At 43.6% G+C, this 24,006-nt stretch overlaps 3 protein-coding genes across 3 annotated transcripts; 2 read left to right on the top strand and 1 right to left on the bottom strand.

Annotated features, from left to right (window-relative positions):
• Nucleotides 1–3,020: 3,020 nt before the first annotated feature.
• On the bottom strand, nucleotides 3,021–7,605 carry dmap1 (DNA methyltransferase 1 associated protein 1). Its single transcript, XM_068743056.1, has 10 exons — nucleotides 7,477–7,605; nucleotides 7,173–7,264; nucleotides 6,569–6,764; nucleotides 6,300–6,458; nucleotides 6,012–6,179; nucleotides 5,647–5,832; nucleotides 5,251–5,322; nucleotides 4,717–4,789; nucleotides 3,995–4,341; nucleotides 3,021–3,683 (listed from the first exon to the last, which is right to left on the bottom strand). Exons 1-10 carry the CDS (start codon nucleotides 7,570–7,572, stop codon nucleotides 3,624–3,626), a joined length of 1,449 nt encoding a protein of 482 aa, XP_068599157.1. The 5' UTR covers nucleotides 7,573–7,605; the 3' UTR covers nucleotides 3,021–3,623.
• A 588-nt stretch (nucleotides 7,606–8,193) lies between these two features.
• On the top strand, nucleotides 8,194–15,441 carry hnrnpm (heterogeneous nuclear ribonucleoprotein M). The gene is made up of 17 exons (XM_068743055.1): nucleotides 8,194–8,421; nucleotides 9,046–9,227; nucleotides 10,823–10,875; nucleotides 11,546–11,553; nucleotides 11,668–11,761; nucleotides 11,855–12,023; nucleotides 12,225–12,355; nucleotides 12,666–12,819; nucleotides 12,917–12,966; nucleotides 13,048–13,105; nucleotides 13,276–13,380; nucleotides 13,464–13,550; nucleotides 13,834–13,881; nucleotides 13,968–14,069; nucleotides 14,176–14,756; nucleotides 14,842–14,893; nucleotides 14,983–15,441. Exons 1-17 carry the CDS (start codon nucleotides 8,339–8,341, stop codon nucleotides 15,144–15,146), a joined length of 2,121 nt encoding a protein of 706 aa, XP_068599156.1. The 5' UTR covers nucleotides 8,194–8,338; the 3' UTR covers nucleotides 15,147–15,441.
• A 293-nt stretch (nucleotides 15,442–15,734) lies between these two features.
• Nucleotides 15,735–20,905, top strand: timm44 (translocase of inner mitochondrial membrane 44 homolog (yeast)). Its single transcript, XM_068743760.1, has 13 exons — nucleotides 15,735–15,764; nucleotides 16,092–16,190; nucleotides 16,648–16,845; nucleotides 16,939–17,019; nucleotides 17,117–17,266; nucleotides 17,406–17,542; nucleotides 17,878–17,963; nucleotides 18,912–19,004; nucleotides 19,385–19,509; nucleotides 19,641–19,691; nucleotides 19,770–19,859; nucleotides 20,304–20,414; nucleotides 20,786–20,905. Exons 1-13 carry the CDS (start codon nucleotides 15,735–15,737, stop codon nucleotides 20,903–20,905), a joined length of 1,371 nt encoding a protein of 456 aa, XP_068599861.1.
• Nucleotides 20,906–24,006: the final 3,101 nt, after the last annotated feature.

Genomic DNA, 24,006 nt, shown 5'->3' with positions numbered 1-24,006 from the left:
TCCTGTGTGCAGCACATTGCAGAGTAATAGAAAGTCTAGATTTCATTGCACCCTCTGTGCTCCACTCCAATCCACTCTCTTGTGCCTCCTCGGGGCTTTAATGTGGGGAGTGGACAGTGGGGTTAATGCGTAGCTGTAAGCACTGCTTAGCACCAGTGATTGGGTTTGTGCTGCAGCAAGCCCCCCCCCCCCACCAGCAAAAATCCAGTGGAAATGACTTTCGGTGTCCAACCCTTTGGGCAGGGATGATTTTTTTTACAACCTTTCTATTCCCGTTCTCTTTGTTGCAGGTTGGGCACCTCAGAGGATGCAGGTGAATGTGATGTGGAGCAGTGATTAAAAGTTTTCAAGGTGACCCGAAAAGTGACCTAAATACTGGAGGAGGTGAAAGTCAAAGAGAGCGACGGAGCCCAGAGAGGGGACTGGAGGTGAAAGTCTGGACATTTGTTCCGACCCACATGAAGCATGCTTTGTCCTTACACTTCTATCGAACCATTTCCGGCTCTTATCCGTCGTATAGTAACCGGTGATCGCCTCCGACATAGTAGCTGTGAAACAGCTAGGAGGAATTGACAATCTAATCATTGTCACATCAATGACACATTGACGCCCTCAAGGCATGATGCCTCTGAACAGGGATCCATCGCATCTACCGTTACCTACATCTTCCTGCCTCGTGGCCCCCCCCTGAGAACGCATCCTTTCCCTTAACTGTGCATTCAATCACCACCACCAGCAGCAGCGGCCTCTGGTGTGGCCGGGCAGCCCCTCGACAGTGACGTATGCCAGCAATTAGCCTGGATACAGTTCAATTATGATAAACAGCCAGCGCGCCTCTTAGGCTGTGATTAAAACCTCCAACCGGCCTTGATAAAGAGATCCCATCTCAGTGCCATCACAGCCACATTATAAGACACTCCAGCATGATGTCCTGCCTCATGCTTTTCACATCAGAGTTGCAGAACTTACACTGTAGACCGGTGGGGGGTGGGGGGGGGGGTCTTCATCATTCACACATGGCCGGTGACGCTTCCCTGCTCACCTATTTTCAATTTAGACTCGCGTTTATTAATAACCGCCACTGTCTTGAAGCCCATCTTACAAGATACCTGCCAAATAACTCAAGGTGGGTTTAGATATCGAGAGATACGGGAGGGAGAAAGAAACCCCAGTTTTGATAAATGGATGAGCAGTGATGAAAAGAAGATATCAGAGGAGCCTGAAAGGAGAGAGAGAGGGAGAGTAAGGAGCAGAGCATTAATCCAACAGCAGACTGGAAGAGAGAGAGCAAGAATAAGAAACAGAGAAATCAGAGAGAGAGAGAGAGAGAGAGAGAGGGGAGGAGGAAGCAAAAGAAGGATCGCCTTTCGGCTGTGTTCTGTCAAGGGAGAAATTACACATTTACGGAGGTTTTCTCAAGCAACGACGGGTTCCATAGATCAAGCCACTGGATTTATGAGCCAATTTTCAACATGAAATATAGACACTGAGAATCCATTTTGCCCATGTTTACTCGGCTTCTATCACTCGGTGCATGCGGATGGTTTTATGCCTCCAGCCTGAGCAGCGCTTATTAGAGTCGTAAATGAAGATGTTTGATGATGCAGCGTTTAGTGACGTGGTCTCACCTGTGACAGCAAAGAAGGGCTTCTGGAGTTAACAAAATCACACCTGGACTTTAAATTGGTACGGTGGGATTAGTGCATTTATTCTTATTTGGTTACGGAGGACGTTAGAGATAGTTAACCTTCACAGCTGCATTCAGCTTACACAAACATGCATATGCAAAACGCACCATATCATATAACTGCTATTACCATGTAAAGGCACACGCATAGACACGGATCCAGGATCGGATGCCTCCCTCTGTGCAGGTGGGATAAAACTAGAGCGCTCACTTAGTTCGGAGTTCTTTGCGGATACTGCCGCGATCCAGATCTTGTAAAATATATACGTATTCAATTCACTCACGAAAATTCAGTCATAAAGGGATCCGATATCATGGAAAATGTCTTCTGGATCTGATCCAGAATGAGGCCAGGAAAACTTCTTAAATGTTAATATTAAAACCACATTAGTGAGGGTTGTTGTTGTTGAACTGAGACACACCTGTTACACATCTCACCTGATCAGCTCCTGCCTCTCTGGACAGTTCTCTGATAGAACATCCTCTCTGTTTCCTCAGTATATTTCAGGCTCTTTCGTTCTTCGTGTCGCCGCGTATTCCCTAGTTCTATCTTTAATACCTGAGGAAACAGATCCAGATGAAATCTGAGTACATTTTCACAACCAAATATTTTTTGTTTTTGGACACTTTCAATAATATCTCTCGTATCTTCTGTTTCTGCTGGCCTTCACCAAGACACTGTGGAGTTATTAGCGGACAAACAGATTTGTTGAATCCACCATTACTGAAAGCGTGCTTTTGGTGAATAACTTCTAAACTAATAATTATATCAATGTGAATCAAATTACTAAAGGTTTGTTTTCATGGTTAAGGAATCTAAAAATATAGATTAAATAAATGTAGGGACATTATTATTGGTGTAAATCACAATATAGGGAGGCTGAAGTGCTCGGTGGAGGTCTGCGATCTTCTGAGTGCTTTCCTAGTGTATTATTTATATATTTATATATAATACACAGTATTCACAGTATTACCATCCTTTTTTTTTTTACAAACTTGATTGTAATTTGCATAGAAATTAAGGCCTAAGTAGGCTCGACCACATAATTGACATGCAATTAGCATTATTATGGTGAAGGGATCAAACGCTGTTTCATTGGCTGTGCCAACCTAACAATTATTACTGCTTAATTATCATATTAATGAAGTCATTAGGTGTCACTTAACTTCAATGACAGGTGAGGTAACAATATCATGATCCTACAATTTCCCCAGCAAGTGTGTATTCAACACTAATTAACTCCAAGTCAATCTGAGAAAAGCTACAACAGATTGCTTGAAATGTTAGAGACCACCATAATAAAAACATTCAGCAATAAAAAAACAACAACGACGTTTATTGAATCATTGACTTAAGCATCTTCAAGGTCAGCGGAGGACAAACAACATAAGGCCTGGACAAAACATGGAAGTCCTGCCTGTGAGAGAGCAAGCCTCATTCAATACGGAAAGAAGTGAGAGGTACTTGAGTGTCAGTACTAAAGGCTAACACAAAAACACATTTTGAGAAACACTATGGTATTATTAGGCTACAAAATCCTCACATGGGTCAAAATGAGCTTCGTAGATTGCAGTCCTCCCACTCCCAGGATCTTCTTTCAATCCACTTCATTTCAATTACCTGGTCATTCCCGCCTTCTTCCCAATGTCCCGTTTTAGCTCAGCTTGGCAATTTACAGTTGATCTTGCCTCATCTACAGCTCAGCAATGAAGGAGGCAGGGAGTGGAGCAGTAATGAAATGAAATGTCACTCAGTTGCTGCTTTTGTCACAAAGATGCTGGGAGGAGAAGGGGAGGGGTCGGAGAGGAGTCATTGATGGGTGAAAACTTGTGTGTTTTCAACGGGTAGCATTTCTGTTCTGCTCTCCCGCGTCTGTTTTCCACAGAGAAACCAACACACGCCTTTGTCCTCCACCCACTGGTGCCCTCTTCCTCATCAAGGCTTCTTCACCTTTTTCACTGAAGATGAGCTGGAGGCAGACTCCCTCCGCTTGCGCTGCAAATGTGTCACATGGAACAAAACAATCACATCACGGTCCGACAGGGATGTCCTTCCGTCTGCAGTGAATTGGCATTTCTCAAACGTGTTTGCTCGAGGCCAGGAAAGCTCTCCTTACACAGTAAATGTGTTTCAATGAATAGCTTTCCAGTACGTCGTAAAAACACACAAAAAAACAACAACAGACGAGTGCCGCCATCAAGTCGAACAGTCGCATAGGTCTTAAGTCGACGACCCCCTGTACATCAAAATTCTCACGCGATTTCCTCGTGGCTGAAAGACTTCAGGCCTCAGCTGTGCAGACTTACCGAGTTGGGGGTGAGTGGTGCTCCGACAACATCAATGATCTGCTCCTTGGCTTCTACCTTGATGTCATCAGCACTGGGCCAGGACAGGGCGTCGCTCCCGGGAGTGCATAAGATGGTGCTGTTGGCAGCATTATGATCCCCACTCGGTGTTACGACGGACAGTCCAGCCGCCGTCATTCCACCAGATCCACCGCCAGCCTTCAGCAGGGCTTCATAGCGGTGACGCAACATCTGTTGCTCGTACTCGCAATTGCTGTGGGCTTGCTTCAGCTCATACAGCAGCACGAGGTCGCTGCGCAGCTCATTGAACATCTGAACAATTTCCTCTGTGGGCATCGGGTTAAGATCTGGATCCAACGAGGAACACAACAGCAGAGGTGAAGGAAAATGAGACATGCGTGTGTTGACTAAAATACCACAAAAATGTTTTACTAGTAGAACGCAAATAAACGCTGAACACACGCACTTGTCCCCAAACCACAGCTGGCTAATTATAGAAAACCACACTTTCTTGTTTTCTTTTTGTACCCGTTTTAAAACTGCATGTAAAACAGTAAATTCTTTTTAGTGATTGTGATTCACAATAATGAGAAAGATCTTTCGACGTAATGAAAACACTGTGACCACTAAATTAAGGGTTCATCCATTCCTATATTAGACGTCTGCTGTAAAATGTAAAACTCAGAAATGATGGCAGGTTGCTACGGTTTATTCAAACATACCCACACCGTGATCCATCAGGATTTGCTCAATGGCCTTGATCTTCTTCTGGCCTACCGAGCTTGGTAGTTTCATCTGAATAACACACAAACACACACAAGGGTGCGATTCAGGGTGCTGGAGATACTGAGATAAACAGCCGCACCTCTGGGCTTTTAATTCATTTGAAATACACTTCAGCGGGCCAGATAAAAATGTCTTTATCCGCTGAAGTATGTCTGACTGATTAGCTAGAGGGATACTCCACTCCTTTAGCCATGTTAATGTATTTTCCATTGAGAGCAGCAGCTCCGCATCAGTCTTGAAGATGAATAAGAGTCCTCCTGCTAGGTCTTAAAAGATATTAGCAAGTTGCTAAAGTAATTAATCATCTCGCTGCCAATTAGATTCTGTTTACCTAAACTAAAGATATAGCTGGACTCAATTCAAACATGTCGATTGCTCTGATATATCAGTCACAAGTTTAAAATATTTTCTTTGTTGTTGGAGATGTGTGTTTCTCTTGTTTTAAAAACTCAGTATGCAGTTATACTCACCCTCTGACTGCGCAGTGTGACTCCTGCAGATTTGAAGTCAGGGAACTTGATACCTGCCGTCTCCGGAACAGCCTAAAGAAGACAAAATAAACAATAAGAGGCCAGAACTTGGCAATGACAACTCGACATGTTTAAATTGCTATGATGGGATTTCACAGACACACAAGAGCCTCCTCAGTTCCTTTGAGACACGGCCGCTTAATCAGAACATTAAGAATAACTGATACAAATGACTAAGCTCCAACACAAATAAGCCATTTCAAAAATAAACATTTTAAGTTTTTGCCCCTAATGATTTAATTGAGTATATATAATATAATGGTCTTTTTTAAGTACAGTCTCGATTTATGCTTTACTTGTTTACCAATTTATACTTTTGTACAAGGTTTTTCATACCGGTTTTTCAGTTTCTCTTTTTTGTGGGAGCTTCTTCTTGGAAACTCTCTTTTCAGCTCTCCTTAATTCCGTGGTTGTGTCAGCAGCTTTAATGAGTTTCTGCAGGTCCTGGGCTTTCTTCTCCCGCTCCTTCTTTCTGGTCTCGATCTTCCTTAGCTCCTGAATAAGATATTCCTCTTCTGCCACCTGCAGGAAAAACAAGAGAGGTACAGTCTTAATATTGTCAGAAATTTCCCCCCACAAAAGAAACCTTACTGTATTAATAACCACTGTTATGTTTCATGGTCAATATGGCAAATCTTGTCTAGGCTAAAAACAAAAACAAAAAACAGTTAAATCTAAATATAACTTAACAGGTTACTAACTTGTTCAGGTGTGCGATTAAAGAGTTTCTCCAGTTGCTCTTTACGGCGCCTTTCATGACCGGCATCAAAGATATAGATCTTGGGGTCTGTCCCTGAAGCTGCGCGAACCTTGGTCAGTTTACCACAAATACTATAATATCGTTCTTTCAAGTCCTCAACAGATCGTTTCTGAAAATCACAAATAGTAGAATATCATCATAAACATGAGCTTCAACAGACAGTATTATTGCATTTATAAAGAATCTGTGAAAAGTAGAGTAATGTAGACATAACTAACTCATCGATTACCCTGTATTGCTGGTGGTCGTAACGATCATGAACGACTACGAAGCGCAGGTCAAAGCGCTTACACAAGTCAAACAGGTGATCCGTCTCTGCTTTAGTCCAGCCATCGTCATGGAGATGCACTTGATACTCCTGTTCAGAATACACTGGTACCTGCACAGTCTTTAAATACAACAAGGACAACAGAAAAGTTACAGAGAATGAGGTTAAATAAATAAATATCCATCTTCTCTGCTTGTATCGTAGACTAATCAGGCTGAAGCCATTCCTACTTTGTTGAAACGAGCAAAAGGGTAGTCCTTTCCCTCTTCCGCTACACGTCTCCAGTGGTGGAATATTGCCCCATCCCTGCGAGCTGGATTGGTGAAGGGCATCCACTTCCAGGGGCGCACCTTTTTACAGCCCAGTTTGGCTTTGACTGTCCTGTAGCCCTGAGTGGTATCACTCGGCAGCAGAGGGGGGGCATCTCTGTGGATTAACAGGAAACATATAGGTAAAATCAGTTTAATCTATTTTGTAAAGTGACCACCACTCAGTCTGTATACTGTGACTACTGAAAATAACAACTGAGACTTATGCTTTGGTGACTCGTAACTGAAATACGTCTACACAATTCTAGCTCCATCTCAAATTCCATCAAAAACGTATCATTTAACACAAAGGGGAATGTCTCCTTAGTCAATGTCAACATTTGCACAGGAAATAGGGAAAGCAATTTGGCTAGAAATTTGTGATTTAATTAATTTGCATGAATAATTTCCAGGATAATTGTTCATTTTAAATCTAACCATCCTCTGAAGCATTTATACACATGCTTCGAATCAAAACCTCAAAGGAAATGTAAATTACATACAACAACATAAAACAGTTCCATACTTTTTATCTGAATAGAGGAGAGCGTAGACCTCTCGATGCATCCCTTCAGGTCTCTTGAAGGTCAGAGTTTCTGCCGCCTTCTTCGCTTTTTTCTGAGGCAGGTAACAGAGAAATTATTTCTATATTTACATTGCTGGAGACTTTGGTAATACTGTCAGGCAGGAAACCACAACATATGGCATGTTTCTGGAGGTTTTAGTCTAATGTGATTTGTGTCGCCTCTAAAAGTGGGGTCAACTTAGCAGCTGGTGAATACGGGAAATAAGAGGGAAAGCATCATGATGTGTATCTTCAGATTTCTCACCTTGTCCGAGTTGATGAAATCCTTCTTACTAATGGGACCGTCATTTTCTCCTCCAGTCAACTCCAAAATATCCCTGACATCAGCACCAGTACCCATGTTATGTATATATTTTTTATTATTTTCAATTAAGGCTTCTCACAACCTTTTAAATAATAATATCGTTCCTGCATTGACAGCCTCAGTCATCGGGTAACCCGTTCTGTAGCTCCCAGCTAACAGCAAACGCCAATTATAAATTCTAATTATATTCTATTCTGGTTTTATCCTCAGCCGCAAAAAACAATACACGATTTTACGATACTTGTTTTCGTAATATTACCATTACTATTTGTACTGTAGCTAAAACTTCAGAGACAGTTAATAAGTACTATCAGAAGCTATTGTTAGGGCGACATGAGAAGCAATAGACAACACTTCCGTCCCTGCTGATGACGCCATGACCATACTCCTCTAGGTTAATAACTGACTATCGCCCCCGTTCGGTCTGGAGACGATTTACAGCCTAAAGCTCAGTTAATTATTTGTTATATCTACACATTTAAAAACACGCTCACAGAAACTGCTTTAATTTAACTTTGTTATTGTATTGTGTTATTAGTAATATTTTGGAACAAACAAAAAAACACTTGCGTTGTGATTACCTTTACTTTGAAAGCAATCACCGGATATAGATCGTTCGCCATTCCTCCGTTGTTATTGGCCAGAGGGCACACAGTCTTCTCTCCGCCATTTTCTTATATTGGTGTCGCAGAAGTGGCCGGTGCATATAGAACTAGGAAAGAGGTCGACAATCACTACTTTTGAAGACTTTGTATCGTTAAGATAATAGTTTATTCTAAAACAGTCTTAGTTACGCAAGAAGATGTCTACCGAGCAAACAGACAATACCGGCGACAAAGTAGGCCAGGCTCTGCAGCAGCAGCCGCCGCCGCCGCTACAGCAGGGGTGAGCCTGTCCATAATGGTTTCTTTGTTGGTGCTCGGCTAGCTTTAGCTGCTAATCCAGTAATGACTTTAATGTGTTCCACTGGAATATCGTCTTTCACTAGTCTTAAACGAAATTGGCCCTTAGTTGCATGTCGTTTAGATGACTCGGTTCCCTTTTATCAGTGCGCATTATAAATGTAGATACACGTCAGTACTGTATTAATAAAGCTTTTATGGATACCAGCGCAGGCCTGCTGGGCTTAAAGAGCGGCCTTTACATGAGGCCTAAAAAATCTTTTCTCTGTTTATTGTACTACAAAACATGATTTATTAAAATTTAATGAACCCGTTTCGTGTTACATTGAAAGAATTAATCAAACTTGTGGTTAACTAATTTTGGTTTCCATTACATCAGTGACCAGAATTTGTGCCAAGATTATGGCGCAGTATCCAAGAAAGTCACGCTTCCCATTTAATCCGAGTTTTGTCGTGACATACAACTCGTTCTCTAATGGGTCTACAGAAAGCTTTCATTTACTTTGAGGCCTCTGTCGGCCTCTCTTGTAAAGCCATTCCTGTAGTATTTAAATACTCAAAGGTGAACTCACGAGTACTCCCATCATTGACTTTTGTTTTTATACAGCGAAGTGAACGGGAAAGCCACGCTTGACTTGAACGCAAGCAGGAAGGAGAGGCCACTGAAGAGAGGGGGCGGTTCCCGCTTCGAACCTTACGGAAATGTGAACAAGAGATACCGAGTTTTTGTCAGCAACATTCCATATGATGTGAAATGGCAAGCCCTGAAAGACCTGATGAAAGAAAAAGGTAAGCTTTTTTTCGTGCGAGGGGATTTCTGAATTTCCTCTGGCCATATTGTTGGCAGCGTCCAGGGCCAATTTGATGCACTAGTGCAGCTCTCAAGCTGCGAGAGCATTTCTGCAGGGGCTGAAGTTGTGCAGAGCTGCTCCGAAGAGATGTCTTCGGAGTTATTTGGAACTACGATTTTGGATGAGGCCCCTTTTTTATATTTGTCTGGTAAACAGGGAGTTGCTGCATGATTGCACAAGTGCTGTGGACCTGGGTGTCAGGCTGATCAGCCATTCTTCATTGATCTTACTCAAACCGTTTGTGGATCCTTTTTTTTTTTTTTTGTGAAGTGGCTACTGTGAGAATAAAACCGGGCCACTAAAGTGAAAATCCATCCATGTGATGCTTCTTCAAGAAAAGCTGGGGGGGGGGGGGGGGCTGGGCTATGTTGCCTTGAAACTAAGACCAAGATAGTCTCAGTTGTAACATGTAATTAAAAATACAACAGGCTTCATTTTTGTCTGTCATGTTGCAACGTGTCCAAGGAAACAACTTGGGATGCAGCGACTGAATTCCAGCAGAAACCTTTAGAGGTCCTTGATGTACTATGTTTACATTTGTTGATTCCAACTGAATGTCTTCAAACTTGTATGGTTATTGGTTAGTGATCGATGCATCATAAGTTACGCCCTGAAATGGCATTTATTTGACGTGAAAGCATGTGTTTAAGGTGCAAACCTTTCCCAGAAGGAGTGTCTGGTATTTCTTTTATGATCACTGACTGTGGAGTTAAATTGCATTTTCTTTTTTTAGGTATGACCTTGACAAGCAGATGTGTTTCTCAGCAGATCTCCATGTAGTGCCAAACACAGCTATGTGTTGGATTTTCTTGGGGTACAGGTCTACAAAATGAAGCAACTTCTTATGCAGTGTCTCACAGAGGTTTGGTTATTGAACAGGAACATGATTGGGAATGGGGACAGGGCTGTGTGTTTGGCACAAACCTGCGACCAGAAAACGGACGGATGGGATGTTTGAATCAAAATTTTAATATTGTGCGTTTCAAAAACGGTTCCATTTTAAGAACATACTTGCAGTTAGAGAAGTTTCTTTTCCTTAGTGGCGTTCCCACATCCAGATTATATTTAGTTTTCTCAGGCTCCACTGATGGAGGAAATGTCTTGAGGTTTAAAATGGCAACATTGCACCGAGGAAGGTTCGGGTTTGACAATGAGCCGGATTCCGATATTGAACGGGTTTTGCTTTCTTGAAATTATTTGCCAATTATCTCAAGGAAGAAGGTGGTGTCCGTGGCGTTATATACAAATAGGAAGGCTGATGGCCATTTCAACCATTGTCACGCTACAGCTTTTGGTGTTTCGGGAGAAATTGGAAAAGGACACGCTAAGAAGTCTGTTTTTTAACACCGTGAGCTTGCTTTTTGTAGACCTGTACCATATTGAGTTGCTGAAGAGGTGCTGGGGAAAGGCCCAGGACTGGCAGTCTGTGGTCGCTGTCACCGGCCCCCCTTCTTGTGTTTCTCCTCTAAACCCCAATTGTTCTCCTGGCTTCTCTCCCCTTGGTGTGTGTCATCTCTGGAATCTGATTTGTAGTGGGTGAGGTAACGTACGTGGAACACTTAATGGACGCAGAAGGCAAATCCAGGGTAAGTGAAAACATATACAAATAAAAATTTGAATAATCCTAGACAAACCTGTGTTTGTCGGCTTTGGTTTCTTTATTTTCTCATTGTTGGGGGAAGTGTGCCGACTCGGGAGCCTGGTGGAGTTTGTGAGATGGTCACATGCCAGAGGCGTGTTTATTTGGTGTCGTCTGTGGCACTTGAGGGCATCTCGAGGGCGGATGTTCTTACAACAGGGCTTTAGCTTTCCTTTGTAGTCAGTCGTGTGAGTGCAGTAGCTAACGATGTTCCTTTGGTCGCTGGATTTGTTTCTCAGGAACCAAAGAGACTCGTCTGCTAGCGGTTGTTACAATGCTGATAGATGGTGGATAACGATAACTCGTTCTATAGAACTGCCTCAGTAGTGGAGAATCCTACCTCACTGTGGATTTTCTGCCCGGTGGATGTTGGAAAAGTCGCTCTGTAATACTCACTAGACTTGCCTGCTCTGTGTTAGTGAATGGGGAGAATGTGAAATCTCGTGCTTATAATGTCAATTGGAAGAGTTTGTGGCCAATGCTGTGATCTTACGACAGGCTATTATTGTGCATGAATTCCACTTCCAGTTAATGCACCCATCATGGGCCATTGCCTGTTCTAATTTGTTCTTTACTCCCTTGTGGTAATGGCCTCTTCTGATGTCTTCAATCAACAGGGTTGTGCGTAAGTAGTTTTAATAGAATTGTAAAGTGATTATAGAAATGTTGTGAATTAAAATTGAGTTATGATTAAGCACCTTTGATTGCTTTCACAAGCTGTACCGTATATTTCTGTCAGTGTTGTTGAATTTAGGACTGAGGAGCTAATGAAGAAAGCAGTGGAGAGCGTCAACAAGCACAGCTTCAATGGACGACCTTTAAAAGTGAAGGAGGTAGGAGCCACGGCGAGAAAACGCAGCGAATGGTTTCAAATGGTTTCAAATGGTCGAGGACTTTGTGAACACCTTTTTCATGCATCTTGTCAGGACCCTGATGGTGTAATTGCTCAAAGAGAAATCAACAAGTCTCAAGTTGGAGGCCCGCAAGGAGGCCATGGTGGAATGGGGGGAATAGATCGAATGGGGGGTATGGATCGAATGGATCGAATGGGGGGCATGGATCGAATGGGGGGCATGGATCGCATGGGGGGCATGGATCGAATGGGGGGCATGGATCGAATGGGGGGCATGGATCGAATGGGGGGCATGGATCGAATGGGGGGCATGGATCGCATGGGGGGTATGGATCGAATGGGGGGTATGGATCGAATGGGGGGCATGGATCGAATGGGGGGTATGGATCGCATGGGGGGAATGGATCGCATGGGGGGAATGGATCGCATGGGGGGAATGGATCGAATGGGCCCTGGACCAAACGGCCCCATGGTCAGCATCCCTCCGAGCCTGATGAATAATCCCAACATCCCCAATGAGGTCATCCACGGTCTCCAGGCTGGAAGGATTGGCAACACTGTCTTTGTGGCAAACGTGAGGCTTCCAGACTTTTCCTTTACCATCCATGAAAGGGAATCATTTATTGACATGTCCAATGTGCATCTCATAGTTTTCTCATCGTTACGTTCTTAGATGTTTTTCAGTATTGCCATGTCTTCTCCGTCTGATTTGTTATACTCCTATAAAGCAAAGAAATACGAGACGATGGAGCATATTGCATTTGAAACTTATTAAATGAAAAGTATTAATATTTTTCAGCACAGGTTAGTGTACAGCTGTGATTGCAATTATATAATATTGATGTTTGTATCAGACGCATTTCTTGTTGTTCTTGTGCTCGCAGCTTGACTACAAAGTAGGCTGGAAGAAACTGAAGGAGGTCTTTTGCATGGCGGGCGTGGTGGTGAGGGCCGACATTCTGGTGGACAAAGACGGGAAAAGTCGAGGAATGGGCACGGTGACATTCGATATGCCCCTTGAAGCGGTCCAAGCTGTCTGTATCCTTTTTAATGAAGTTGACTTGTTCAAAAGACGTAAGTGTGTGAAATTAGTTCTCTGAACACGTCGTGCAAGCTTTCCTTAATGACTTTACAGCTATGCTCAACGGACAGCTGCTATTCAACAGAGTCATGCATGTTAAACTGGTATGTTATCTTTCACTGTTTATGCATTGAAATCCTAAATGGAGAGTTTTGTTTGAATCATTTAATGTTTTTTTTTGGCAGGATGAGAAATCCATGCCCAAAGATTTTGGACCTCCAGACAGAGCGCCGTCTCTTCCCCGTAAGCATTCACACAAACTGCCTGCATAGTCAGCTACGTATGTCCACCCTGGGGCTTGAGTGGGTCCTCCTGATAATGCTAATAGTAATCGGTTAGAGACGCCCATGTTTATCGAATATTGTTCCGGATGCAAATGTCCTGTTGAGACCGTAAATGATGTCTTGGCCCAGGTGGCTTGAGCGGCATTGGTTTGGGCTTAGGACCTGGTGGCCAGCCAATTGATGCTAACCAGCTCAACAGAGGTGGTGGGGGAATGGGCAGCATGGGCCCCGGAGGTAGACTCAAGTATTTTCACTTAGCACGGCAATTAAAGATGGCGGTATAAGCGGTGTCTTATGGCCATTGTTCTTAATTGTAGGAATGGACGGAATGGGCTTCAGCAACATGGGAGGTCGCATGGGAGGAGGAGGAGGAGGAGGAGGAGGAGGTGGAGGGGGGGCAGGAGGTGGAGGTGCAACACCAGCAGCAGCAGGAGGAGGAGGAGGAGGAGGTGGTGGTGGAGGAGGAGGTATGTACTTAAGATTTCCAACAATGTTGGCATGTACTGTGAAAGCAGTTAATTATGTGATTATTGATTATTTATACGGTTCTAGCTTCATTACTAATTTTTAAATTAAGTTCCCTGTCATCATGGAGGAGTTCAATTTCTCAAGCCGTCAGTCTGTTTCCAGTTGTGCCCCCTGGAGATATGAATCTGTCCTATGTTCTAGGAATGGACAACTTCGGAGGGGTCAACATGGATCGTTTCGGTTCTTCTGGGATGGGGAGAATGAACGGTAAGGATGCGTCTGTGGCGCGAAGCGTGGAATGCGTTCCCGCTTTGCAGGCCGTTTCTAACGGCTTTTATCTCTTGCGTTGGCAGAGATGGACCGTGGGATTGGTGGCGCATTTGAAAAGGAGTTTGGGCGAAATGAAATGGGAATGTCTCGCAATAATTTTGGCGACTCCTTTGAAAGAGGAATGGGTTAGTATTTTCACCCACTGAGATCCTGCTTTGCAATGTTAGCTTGAACTTTACCAGCTGAACCATCTTTTTTCTCTCTATCGTTTTTGTTTTCTGACTTTAACAGGGAACTCCTTGGGTATGGATCGCATGAACTCCGGAATGGACCGCCTGGGAGGCAACATGGATCGCGCGACGGGGATTGACCGGATCGGTATGGACAGGATGGATCGCGGGTCTGACATAGACAGGATGGGTCCTGGGTTTGACCGGATGAGTTCAGGGATGGATCGACTGGGTTCCAGCATGGATCGACTGGGACCCAACCTGGACCGGATGAACACCAGCATGGACCGCCTCGGCCCAGCTGGGTTTGACCGCCTCGGCCCGTCTGGCATGGACCGCATGGGTTCTGGCCTGGACTATAACCCCCCAATGGGTATGGATCGCATGGGCAACACCGGCCTCGACCGAATGCCCAACAGCTTCGACCGCATTGGCTCCACCGGAGGGCTCGACCGCTTCTCCTCCGGCGGCCTTGATCGCATGACCACCGGCATGGATCGGATGGGGGCCGGGGGCGTTGGTCAGTTTGATCGCTCCTCTGACTTGGATCGCGGATTTGGTGGCAATTCCTTTGGAGGAGCTGGTGGTCCTGGAGCTGGGGGAAGCAATGTGAGGAAGGGATGCCAGATCTTTGTCAGAAATGTAAGTGTTTATGGTCAGCACAGTGAGACCAACGTATACATCACTGTCCTCGTGCGATTCTAATGAATTTAAAATTGTATTTCAGCTTCCATTTGACTTTACCTGGAAGATGCTGAAGGATACCTTTAATACATGTGGTAAGAGTTGCCCTAGATGTTTTTATTATTATTTTTTAAATGTAAAACGTTTTTTTAAATGACTTAATCTGGGATTCTTCCTTCTGTAGGCATGGTTCAATATGCTGACATTAAGATGGAGAATGGCAAGTCCAAGGGCTGCGGTGTGGTCCGCTTCGACAACCCTGAAACTGCCGAGCGTGTCTGTCGGACCATGAATGGGTACCGGCTGAATGGAAGAGAAATCGATGTTAGGATTGATAGGAACGCATAAATTTGTTTTTTTCTGCTCCACATTTGGCAGTTTGATTAGTCTCTAATGTCCAAACAGTCTCTCATCTGAATTGTCTCAAAACAGTCATATTATTCCTTCATTTGAGTTGTTGGATACTTGTAACTGTCGGAGTGTTACTTTAGCTAGTGGTCTGTAGTGGAGAAAGTGTTTCAGTTCATTGTTTTATTGTAGAAAAACTTTTTTTTTAAGAGACGAAGTTTTAATTTGTTATACTACACTTGGCATTGCCTTTCTTCTGTAAGATGTTTTGGTAAATAAACCTCGATAATTGGAACGCCTTGCCTTGTGGTATTTTTATTTCATTGCCTAGAGTTATTGATCAGCTGATCAGCTCCTGGGTTCCTGATTGGCGTTTTATCAGTCACGTTTTTCCTGACATTAGATTTTGTTTGAGAATTTGAATTTACTCTTCGTGGTGCGTGTGCCTTTTTAACATCCGCTTCATCACCGCATTGAACTAAGAGCGCGGGGTTCTATCTTTATCTCATAAAGCCGTCCTCTCGTGCAAAGTCAACACCGGAAGAGCTTCTTCACAACCGGAAGAAGGTCATGCATATCGAATTCAAGATGGCGGCCCCCTTGTGTCGGTGTTACCAGGTGAGCTTCAAGGCTTGAAAGTACGGAAACTCACTGAAAAAATAACCATTACATTTTTTGACCGGTCGGTGTTGTCCAGCTGCTAGTGCTACAAGCCACAGTTAGCGCTAACATGCTAAGCTAGCTGTCCAGCCTGTGTTGGAACGCAAACACGTAATGAAACCTTCGTAGTTAAATGTCAGGTTGGTGAACTGGTAACGTGTTTGTTTCCAGAACGATGGTAATCTCATTTATTTCTCCCGACGCTTCGACGAGGTTTTAATGGCGTGTGCAACATTGAAGTGTCTGGATGGTTGCTGTGCGGTTATCTGGACTGTCTGTCCGCAGATATGCGTGAGAAGAAGAGGCTCGGTGCCATTCCCCCTCTCCTACCTTCTACCGAACAGCAGACTCCATGTCTTCAGGGTTCCTGCGTGTTCTTTACAGGTATGGACGGCTGATAAAGACTAACAGCTGGGGCCTGAAAACCACGGATCCCATCCTCTCTCTAGCAGAATTGGTCAACAACGATTCTTAGTGAGTTGTGCCAGTGATCAGTGTTAAACGATTTAATTTGAGCCCAACACATGGATCCGTGTAGTAATTACAGTAGATCTGTAGTGTAGATTCTGTTATTACACTGTTAATAAAGTGGATCACTTCTCTATGACTATCTGCTTTAAAATACAATCCATGAGATTGCATTGGCATTTATATACTTCTATAGAAAATGAATAATCTGCGGATTATTAAGTGTTAAATACGAAGCACATCATTCTGAGAACTCGACATTTGGTGATGCCTTCTACTGTCAGTTAATAGATGCATTAGCATGACGATTATTTGAACTGCTACAGATTAGGAGTAAATTAATCTCGTGTATTTTTTTATTAATTCCATCAAGTTACCCCAGACGCTGCAGGTTCGGCATTTGTCAGGGGAGAGAGGAGGCGGCAGGAAAGGCTTCCTGGGGGAGTTTCTGGACAACTTAAAACAGGAGCTAAACAAGAACAAAGAAATGAAAGAAAACATTAAGAAGTTCCGGGACGAAGCCAAAAAATTGGACGAGTCGGATGCGTTGAAGCAAGCCAGAAGGAAATACGTTAGTAGCGACTACACACAGCAGTTCTCTTTGTGGTGATGATAAAACCAGCAACAGTTGTAATCTTAAATCACACCTCCATCTCTCTCCCAGAAAACGATCGAGTCTGAAACTGTGAAGACGTCAGAGGTTCTTAAGAAGAAGCTGGAAACCCTCTCTGAAACGGTTAAAGAGGTAAATGTGACGTGTATCGCATTGAATCGTGCTCTTTATGACTCTGCGTGATGCGATGGATTATGGTGTGTGTGTGTGTGTGTGTGTGTGGGGACAGGGCATAGAGGAGGTCAGCCGTACAGACATTGGGAAGAGAATAAAAGAGGGGATGGAGGAAGCAGCCAAAACCGCTAAGACCTCAGCAGAGAGCGTCTCAAAGAGCGGGGAGATGCTGGGGAAGACCGGCGCGTTCAGAGCAATATCACAGGTCGGTGCGCTCGCGTGTTTCCTTCTGCATGTTGTTCAGCGCTGTTAGAGAAACATCCGGTCGTCTTCCGTTCACCGGAACTGTCGGAGGTAGAGGGTGAAGTAGAAATACTATAAACACCAGTTTGTCCTTCCTACAGGGCATGGAGAGCGTGAAGAAAGAGATCGATGACCTTGGCCACGCTGGCCCTTATCGGCCTCCTCGCAGGCTCAGGAAGAGGAGCGAGTTCTCCTCTAAGGGGGCCGGAGATGACGGCAGGGTGTTTGAAGCCAACGAGTACGTGAGTTCGCCCTGCGGTTAAGAGACGGCTCGTGTCAGTCACGTCGCCTCGGTCTAATCATCGGCCTGGCTTTAATATCTGGTCGCGTATCGAGGATCTGAACTGTTTATGCCACAGACAAAGTTTTGCAAGTATTTTTTTTTTCTGCAATGAGAGCAACTGTTGCGTTGTAATAACGTGTTTTAGAGTATATGTACGATGTCGCGAGCTTGAACCCAGTCTTTTTTTTTTATTTAAACATCGGTCTGTATATCTGTACGGAATGTTAAACCTCAGTACTGGGGCAGCACGGAGGACAGTGTCTCTGGATCGTCTGCTTTGTGTTTGTCAGGGACGCGATGGGCGTGGTGCTCCACAGGGACTCAAAGTGGTACCAGCAGTGGAAGGACTTCAAAGACAAGAACGTGGTGTTCAACAGTGAGGGCTACCGTGCACCTGCTTCTGTGTTTGTCGGTTGTTAACGCATGCTTTATGATTCTATTGTCATGTTTAACCCTCGTTAATTGCCGAGTAATGATTTGTTTTTTGGCCAGGCAGTTTGTGTGTATTTGTGTTATCCACGTCGTTGCGTTTGTCCTGTATGCTGCGCTGACATTAAGCTCTTGTGAGATTAAATAATGTATAGCAAAGTCACTAGACTGCAAAATATTTCAAGATTTATTTCTACCTGGATCATTTCCAAAGTGCCTCTTATCTTCCAGCTTACGACTTTCCACAAATAAGCATTTGCTGAAAGATCTGGTGAATAATATATGGGTTTAGGGGGGGGGGGGGGGGTAAGGTGATTTATACACTTGCAACAATGTGATGACTAACGAGGTTCCAGACAGGCGAAACAGATGATGGGAGTTACGGTTCAGACTTGGGGCAAAGTCAGCTGGTTTTGCTGCTGCTGATTTCCATATGTATTTTGCAGCATCATCACTTTTTACTCCTCCCTAAATATTAGGGTTGGGCACTGAACCAGCTCAGCACTGTTCAGCTCTAAGTCATATGGCTTCAGCACATCTTTCACCCGTTGTGTGTGTTTCTGTTTCATCACATTGTGCATGCTCTCTTTATGCGTTGGTATTTAATGGACTTGTTAGTTTTCAGCTGTTAAATGTTAAATAGCATGAAGCTCAGACGGCCTCTGGGGCTCCAGTGTTTTAAATGATGCAGTGGGGAAGGTTCTAAACCAGCTTAAGTGTGTGTGTGTGTGTGTGTGTGTGTGTGTGCGTGCAAGTGATACACAACAACCTTTCACTTAGTCTCAGTTCTAGCCTTTGAATTCCACAAATATTCTAACTATGAATACAAGAGGATTTTTTTTTATCAGAGATTTGTTTGTGTTTGTTCTCGTGTGTGTCTTTGTGTGCATTGCAGGATTCTTTGACATGAAAATGAAATATGATGAGAGTGACAACGCCATTATCAGGGCATCTCGTGCCGTCACAGACAAGATGACTGACCTCATAGGTGAGAGTTGGATCCCAGCAATCGCAATCAGCCTGTAACAGACGCAAAGGTTAGGTGTACCTCAGGGTATCTGGACGTAATTATTCGTGCGGTTTATTCTAGCACTTGTGGATATTTTTGGGTCGGTCAGTTTTTTTTTTCTTAAAGTTATTTTATTTACTGATATTAAATCAAGTAAGAGATGAAAGAGACAGCGAAGTAAAAAAACGGTGCAGATTTTACAGTGTCAGCATATTTACGTCAGGATAAAGCGACACACAAGCAAGGAAACGGCTGCTTCAAGCAGTGGCATTTGGGAGACTGGTAGACATAATTCATTATTGCGCCCCCCCTTTGTATCGGTCCTCATCTGTCTGCATTTTGTGTCCACCTGTGCTTAGGTGGGCTGTTTTCTAAGACGGAGATGTCCGAGGTGCTCACAGAGATTTTGAAGGCGGACCCATCATTTGACAAAGACTCTTTCCTTAAGCAGTGTGAACGCGATATCATCCCCAATGTACTTGAGGTATGAGAGAGCAAACGATAGCACCTGTCTGTACACAGATTACAGTAGCAGAGACTTCATTGCGAAGGATCAGTGTGATTGGGTATCGATCGCTTTTTTTTACGTTTGCTGTTTGCTTCTGCACCATGCAGGCGATGGTCAGAGGGGAGCTGGAGGTTTTGAGAGACTGGTGTTATGAAGCGGTAGGACTTTTCTTAGACTGAGTAACTACACTATGCTCAGCCTGGCCGTTCTGTATTTAATGTCTTCTTTTTCTTTAGACATTCAGCCAGCTGGCTCACCCGATTCAAAAAGCTCAGGCCACGGGGCTTCAGTTCCACTCCAAGATCCTGGACATCGACAATATTGATGTAAGTTTCCCCAGCCTGAGCTAGTCAGAAAAAAACAATCATTTGTGGTTGGAATATATATATTTTTTAAAGCAAATTAGTTCAAACAAAACAGTTTGGGCGGTGCACATTGACTTTGCTGGTGGTTATTTTTACTGCATGAGAATTCCAGCCGTGCTGACAGCTCTTATTTCATCAAATTGTTTGTGTTGACCTGCAAAGATAATTAAGAAAATATGCTGTTAAATTTTACAGTGAAGTCAGGTAAATGAGTGTTTTGTCATAATTTGCAACCAGATCAAGGAAAGTGTCTTGTTTCTGTTTGTGAACCTTTTTAAGATATGTTTGTAACTCTGCGTTTGTAATTATCTCTCTAACCGTGACAACGATCATTCTTAAATGCTTCCTAAAAATCCCATTTGTCGTGTCATTTTAAGTAAGCTGTGAATGCATTTCCCCCTCCAGCTGGCCATGGGGAAGATGATGGACCAGGGTCCAGTGCTGATTATCACTTTCCAGGCTCAGTTAGTCATGGTGATCCAGAACACCAAAGGGGAGGTGGTGGAGGGAGACCCGGTAGGTTACGCTTATGCAACCGGAAATGAAGAAAACAGTCGATTTGATGAATGTGACGTACTTGATCAGCTACCTCCAACTGTGTGGATGCTAAACGAATCGCTAATATTAGCTTCAGTATTTAGTGCGTCCTTTATTTAGATGCTCTCACGACCACTTTGACTGCCATATTAACTGGGCCACAGTTAAATTAAGGAAATCTTGTAACCTGTGACTTTGGAATCACCGTCCCCGTCTCAGATGAACAAATAGAAAGATATAAACTTTAAGGGCACACTCAAATTTAAAGGGGATATTTGTCTGTATCAAAGTCATAAGAATCATGAAACAGTTAAGCCCGTTTGTTCCTATCCGTTTTTTGTCCTCACCAGGAAAAAGTACTCAGGATGATGTATGTGTGGGCTCTGTGTCGAGACCAGGAGGAGCTCAACCCCTATGCTGCCTGGAGACTCCTTGACATCTCTGCCTCGAGCACTGAGCAGATCATCTAGGACTCTTTTGTACGTTCAAACCATTCAATGCCTGCCTGGGAGAGGACATTCTGTGCCTGCACACACACCCCGGACCTTGCTGGGAAGAAATCTGGAAGAGCAAGACACGTTGAGACGAGCGAACAGCCAACTGGACTGTAGTTTCACGTCACAAGAGAGATATTGTGGAGCAGAGACGCGTTGCTAAACGCTTGGTGCTTCATGTTAAATTTTTTAATGCACTAGCTTTGTTGTGTGTGTGTCTTACATTTATTTTTGTCTTTTCTTCTGACTGCCACTAGGGGGCAATAGATCACCAACAGTTCTGATAAGATATTTGTTTGAATGGCTCTCTTTCGAATGAAATCAATATAATTTAAGGGATAAGTCTGGTCATCTCACTTCAGGTTCAGCTGCTCAGTCGTGAATGTGAGAAAAGAAAAGCTGAAGATTTGGTTTGTAACTGATAAAGTGCAGCCAGAGCATCGACTTGTTTTGAGTGACACAAAGATAATCTAATTTATCTTGACCTTTAGAGCAGCTATTTTCCTTGTGCAGATTTAATGTTGTTTATGTTGTATTTGTTGACCATTCATCAGTGACTTGTTTTCAGGTAAAGTTGATTTTTTTTCTCGAATTTCTGTACTTTTCTGTTAGATGTCACCACCTCCAGTTAAAATATCTGATTTTCTATCTCCCTGATAATGTTTCTGTACATTTCTTTTGGTCACTTTTAAAGTGCTTCACCCCATTAAGTTCTTTAGAGAGCAAATTAAATCTGTCAAATACTGGTGCTGGGTCTCTGTGGAGAGTCCATGCTTCATTTAGGACATGTGCTTCACTTACAATGTGTCTGATGAGGCTCAGAACAGATGGTGGGATGTAGAGCAGCACGCGGTGTTGCATTACTTTAGACTCGTCTGCTCTCGCACAGCAGGATTGATTACAGCATCTCTGGTTTGGGGGTTTCCTAATTAGCAAGCGTGCCTCTTGCGGCTGTTTGTTTGGATGCTGTAGTGTATGTCTTTACCTACGTAGCTCAGTGGGGCCTCTGTTCCAGAGCCATCCTGGGTGATGGATCCTCTCTGTCGCCTGGCTCTGCTGAGGCTGCAGCTTCCCAGTGTAGTGCTCATCGCTCAGGATGCCCCCCTTCACACTCAGCCAGCTCACAACTCGGGTAATCAGAGGAGCCACTCTGGAAAATTCATCTCTGGCTGGCGTGGTCTGCTGGATGCCGCCTGATGAAGACGAGATGTGACTAACGCGTTTGCATCGCAGGATGTGTCCGGTTAATTTACTGCCTGTGGAGTTTGGTAATCAACTTGCAATCTTTAAATTTACTGGCTGACGGACGCCATCGTGTTAAACACTTACTCGTCTTTGCTTTTTGTTTAAGTTATGTTATAATATTCCCTGTCACTGATATAAAATCATTGCACCTGGAAATATTGTCAACACTGTTTTACTTTGAAGGCACACATTCAATTAAAAACTTACAATGTAAAAAGTAATCAATGTGGTATGTTTGTATTTCTTAAGTTGGAGAAAAAAAGATTATTCAACAGTCAAGCTTGAAATGTGATGTAAATTGTATTTGATTAAAAAGGGGTTGTTATTCATGTGAAGGTAGAACGATCTATGACGATAAACTTCCAGTAGATGCCTGGGAGATGAGTACTTAATCCATGCATAAAAATTATTGATTTAGAAATGTTACATGGATGTTAAATTTAAAAACAAAGTTTGATGCTTTAAACAAGCACCATCCTCAATAATCCTTTACAAAAATCATTCTAATGCCCCAAACTAAACAGAGTATTGACCTATTCTTAGATAAATGGCCTCTCTGTGGAGGTTTACAGTGTCTCACCCACATTTCTGTATGAATTGCTGAGATCCTGACTGAACGACCAGTCATGATGCACACACAGAGAATACAAATATCACTGTCTGAAGAGCAAATAAGGTAAGAGCCACGCAGCTGGCTGCGGCTGCTCTCAGGAGTGGTGCAGGGTCAAATCCCAAGGAAGTCGATTTTCTCACTTGACGGGTGGGTGCTGATGTCCTGTCAAGGCCCGCGATCCAGGTCGGCAGCTTCAGCAGGACGAACAAGCCGTGCGGCAACAGCTCCAGAAGAAAAAAAGCTTTCTGACTGGGGTTCTGTTCCCTACCAGCTATGGCTAATGCTTACCGGTACATGTTATTTCATTTCCATTAACATTTCCTAATTTTCATGACAAATGGGAACTTTCCAACATATCAAATGTTGCATGTTCTCCCCGTGTCTGCGTGGGTTCCCTCCGGGTTCTCTGGCTTCCTCCCACCACCAAATGCAGCTTTTCGTTTAACATCCGCCCTATTTCCTTTGTTCCATGTCGACTGTCTAATGCCCCATTAACCGCGCTGTCCTTGAGCTCGCCTGGGACCGAGTCCCATTAGGGGCAATTCAACCAGCAGCGTCTTGTTCTCCTGTTCTCCTTCCATCTAATTATCTGTTTTAATAGATTTAGGCAAAATTAAACAAGGTTAAATGTATCCTGTCCTGGATCTGGTTTTATCAAATAGAAGTATTCTGCCAGGAGGTAACAACATGCAGTACATCTCACTCGCTCTGAGGCAAGAAACAATTTCCTGCATCAGATGTTTTGAGATAGACGCAACGTAGCATGACATTCACTCGTGATAATATGACTTATTCACTAATAAATGTTGTTATTCCGCGCGCAAGCTCAGTGTAGATGCAAAATCACCATCGGATTCACGACACGTGTGCATCATTCTAAATTGACAGGCTCGTGCACGCAATCTGCAATCTGCATAAACTAGGCCCACATTTCCCTGTTAAAGGACGTCCATTTGATCAGAACGAGATTGACAAAGAGCTTTGAAGTTGAGAGAGATAACCCCAAGGATCAAAGGAAGAAATGAGGCCTATTGTTCTTACTTGATCTTAAGTTGGCTGGTACAACTTTCGGTTCTTCCTTATGCAGTGAAAGTCTTTCGGACAGAGCTGAAATGAAGGTCACCTAAGTGTGTGTGTAAGTGTGTGTGTGTTTACAGATGCCGACTGACCTAGATTCTCCAGTGCAGTGAGGCACTGTACCATCATTGCTAATTCATGG

Source organism: Brachionichthys hirsutus, chromosome 9 (assembly GCF_040956055.1).
Source record: "Brachionichthys hirsutus isolate HB-005 chromosome 9, CSIRO-AGI_Bhir_v1, whole genome shotgun sequence".
NCBI classification, from domain to species: Eukaryota; Metazoa; Chordata; class Actinopteri; order Lophiiformes; family Brachionichthyidae; genus Brachionichthys; species Brachionichthys hirsutus.
This window is presented reverse-complemented; position numbering and strand designations above follow the sequence as displayed.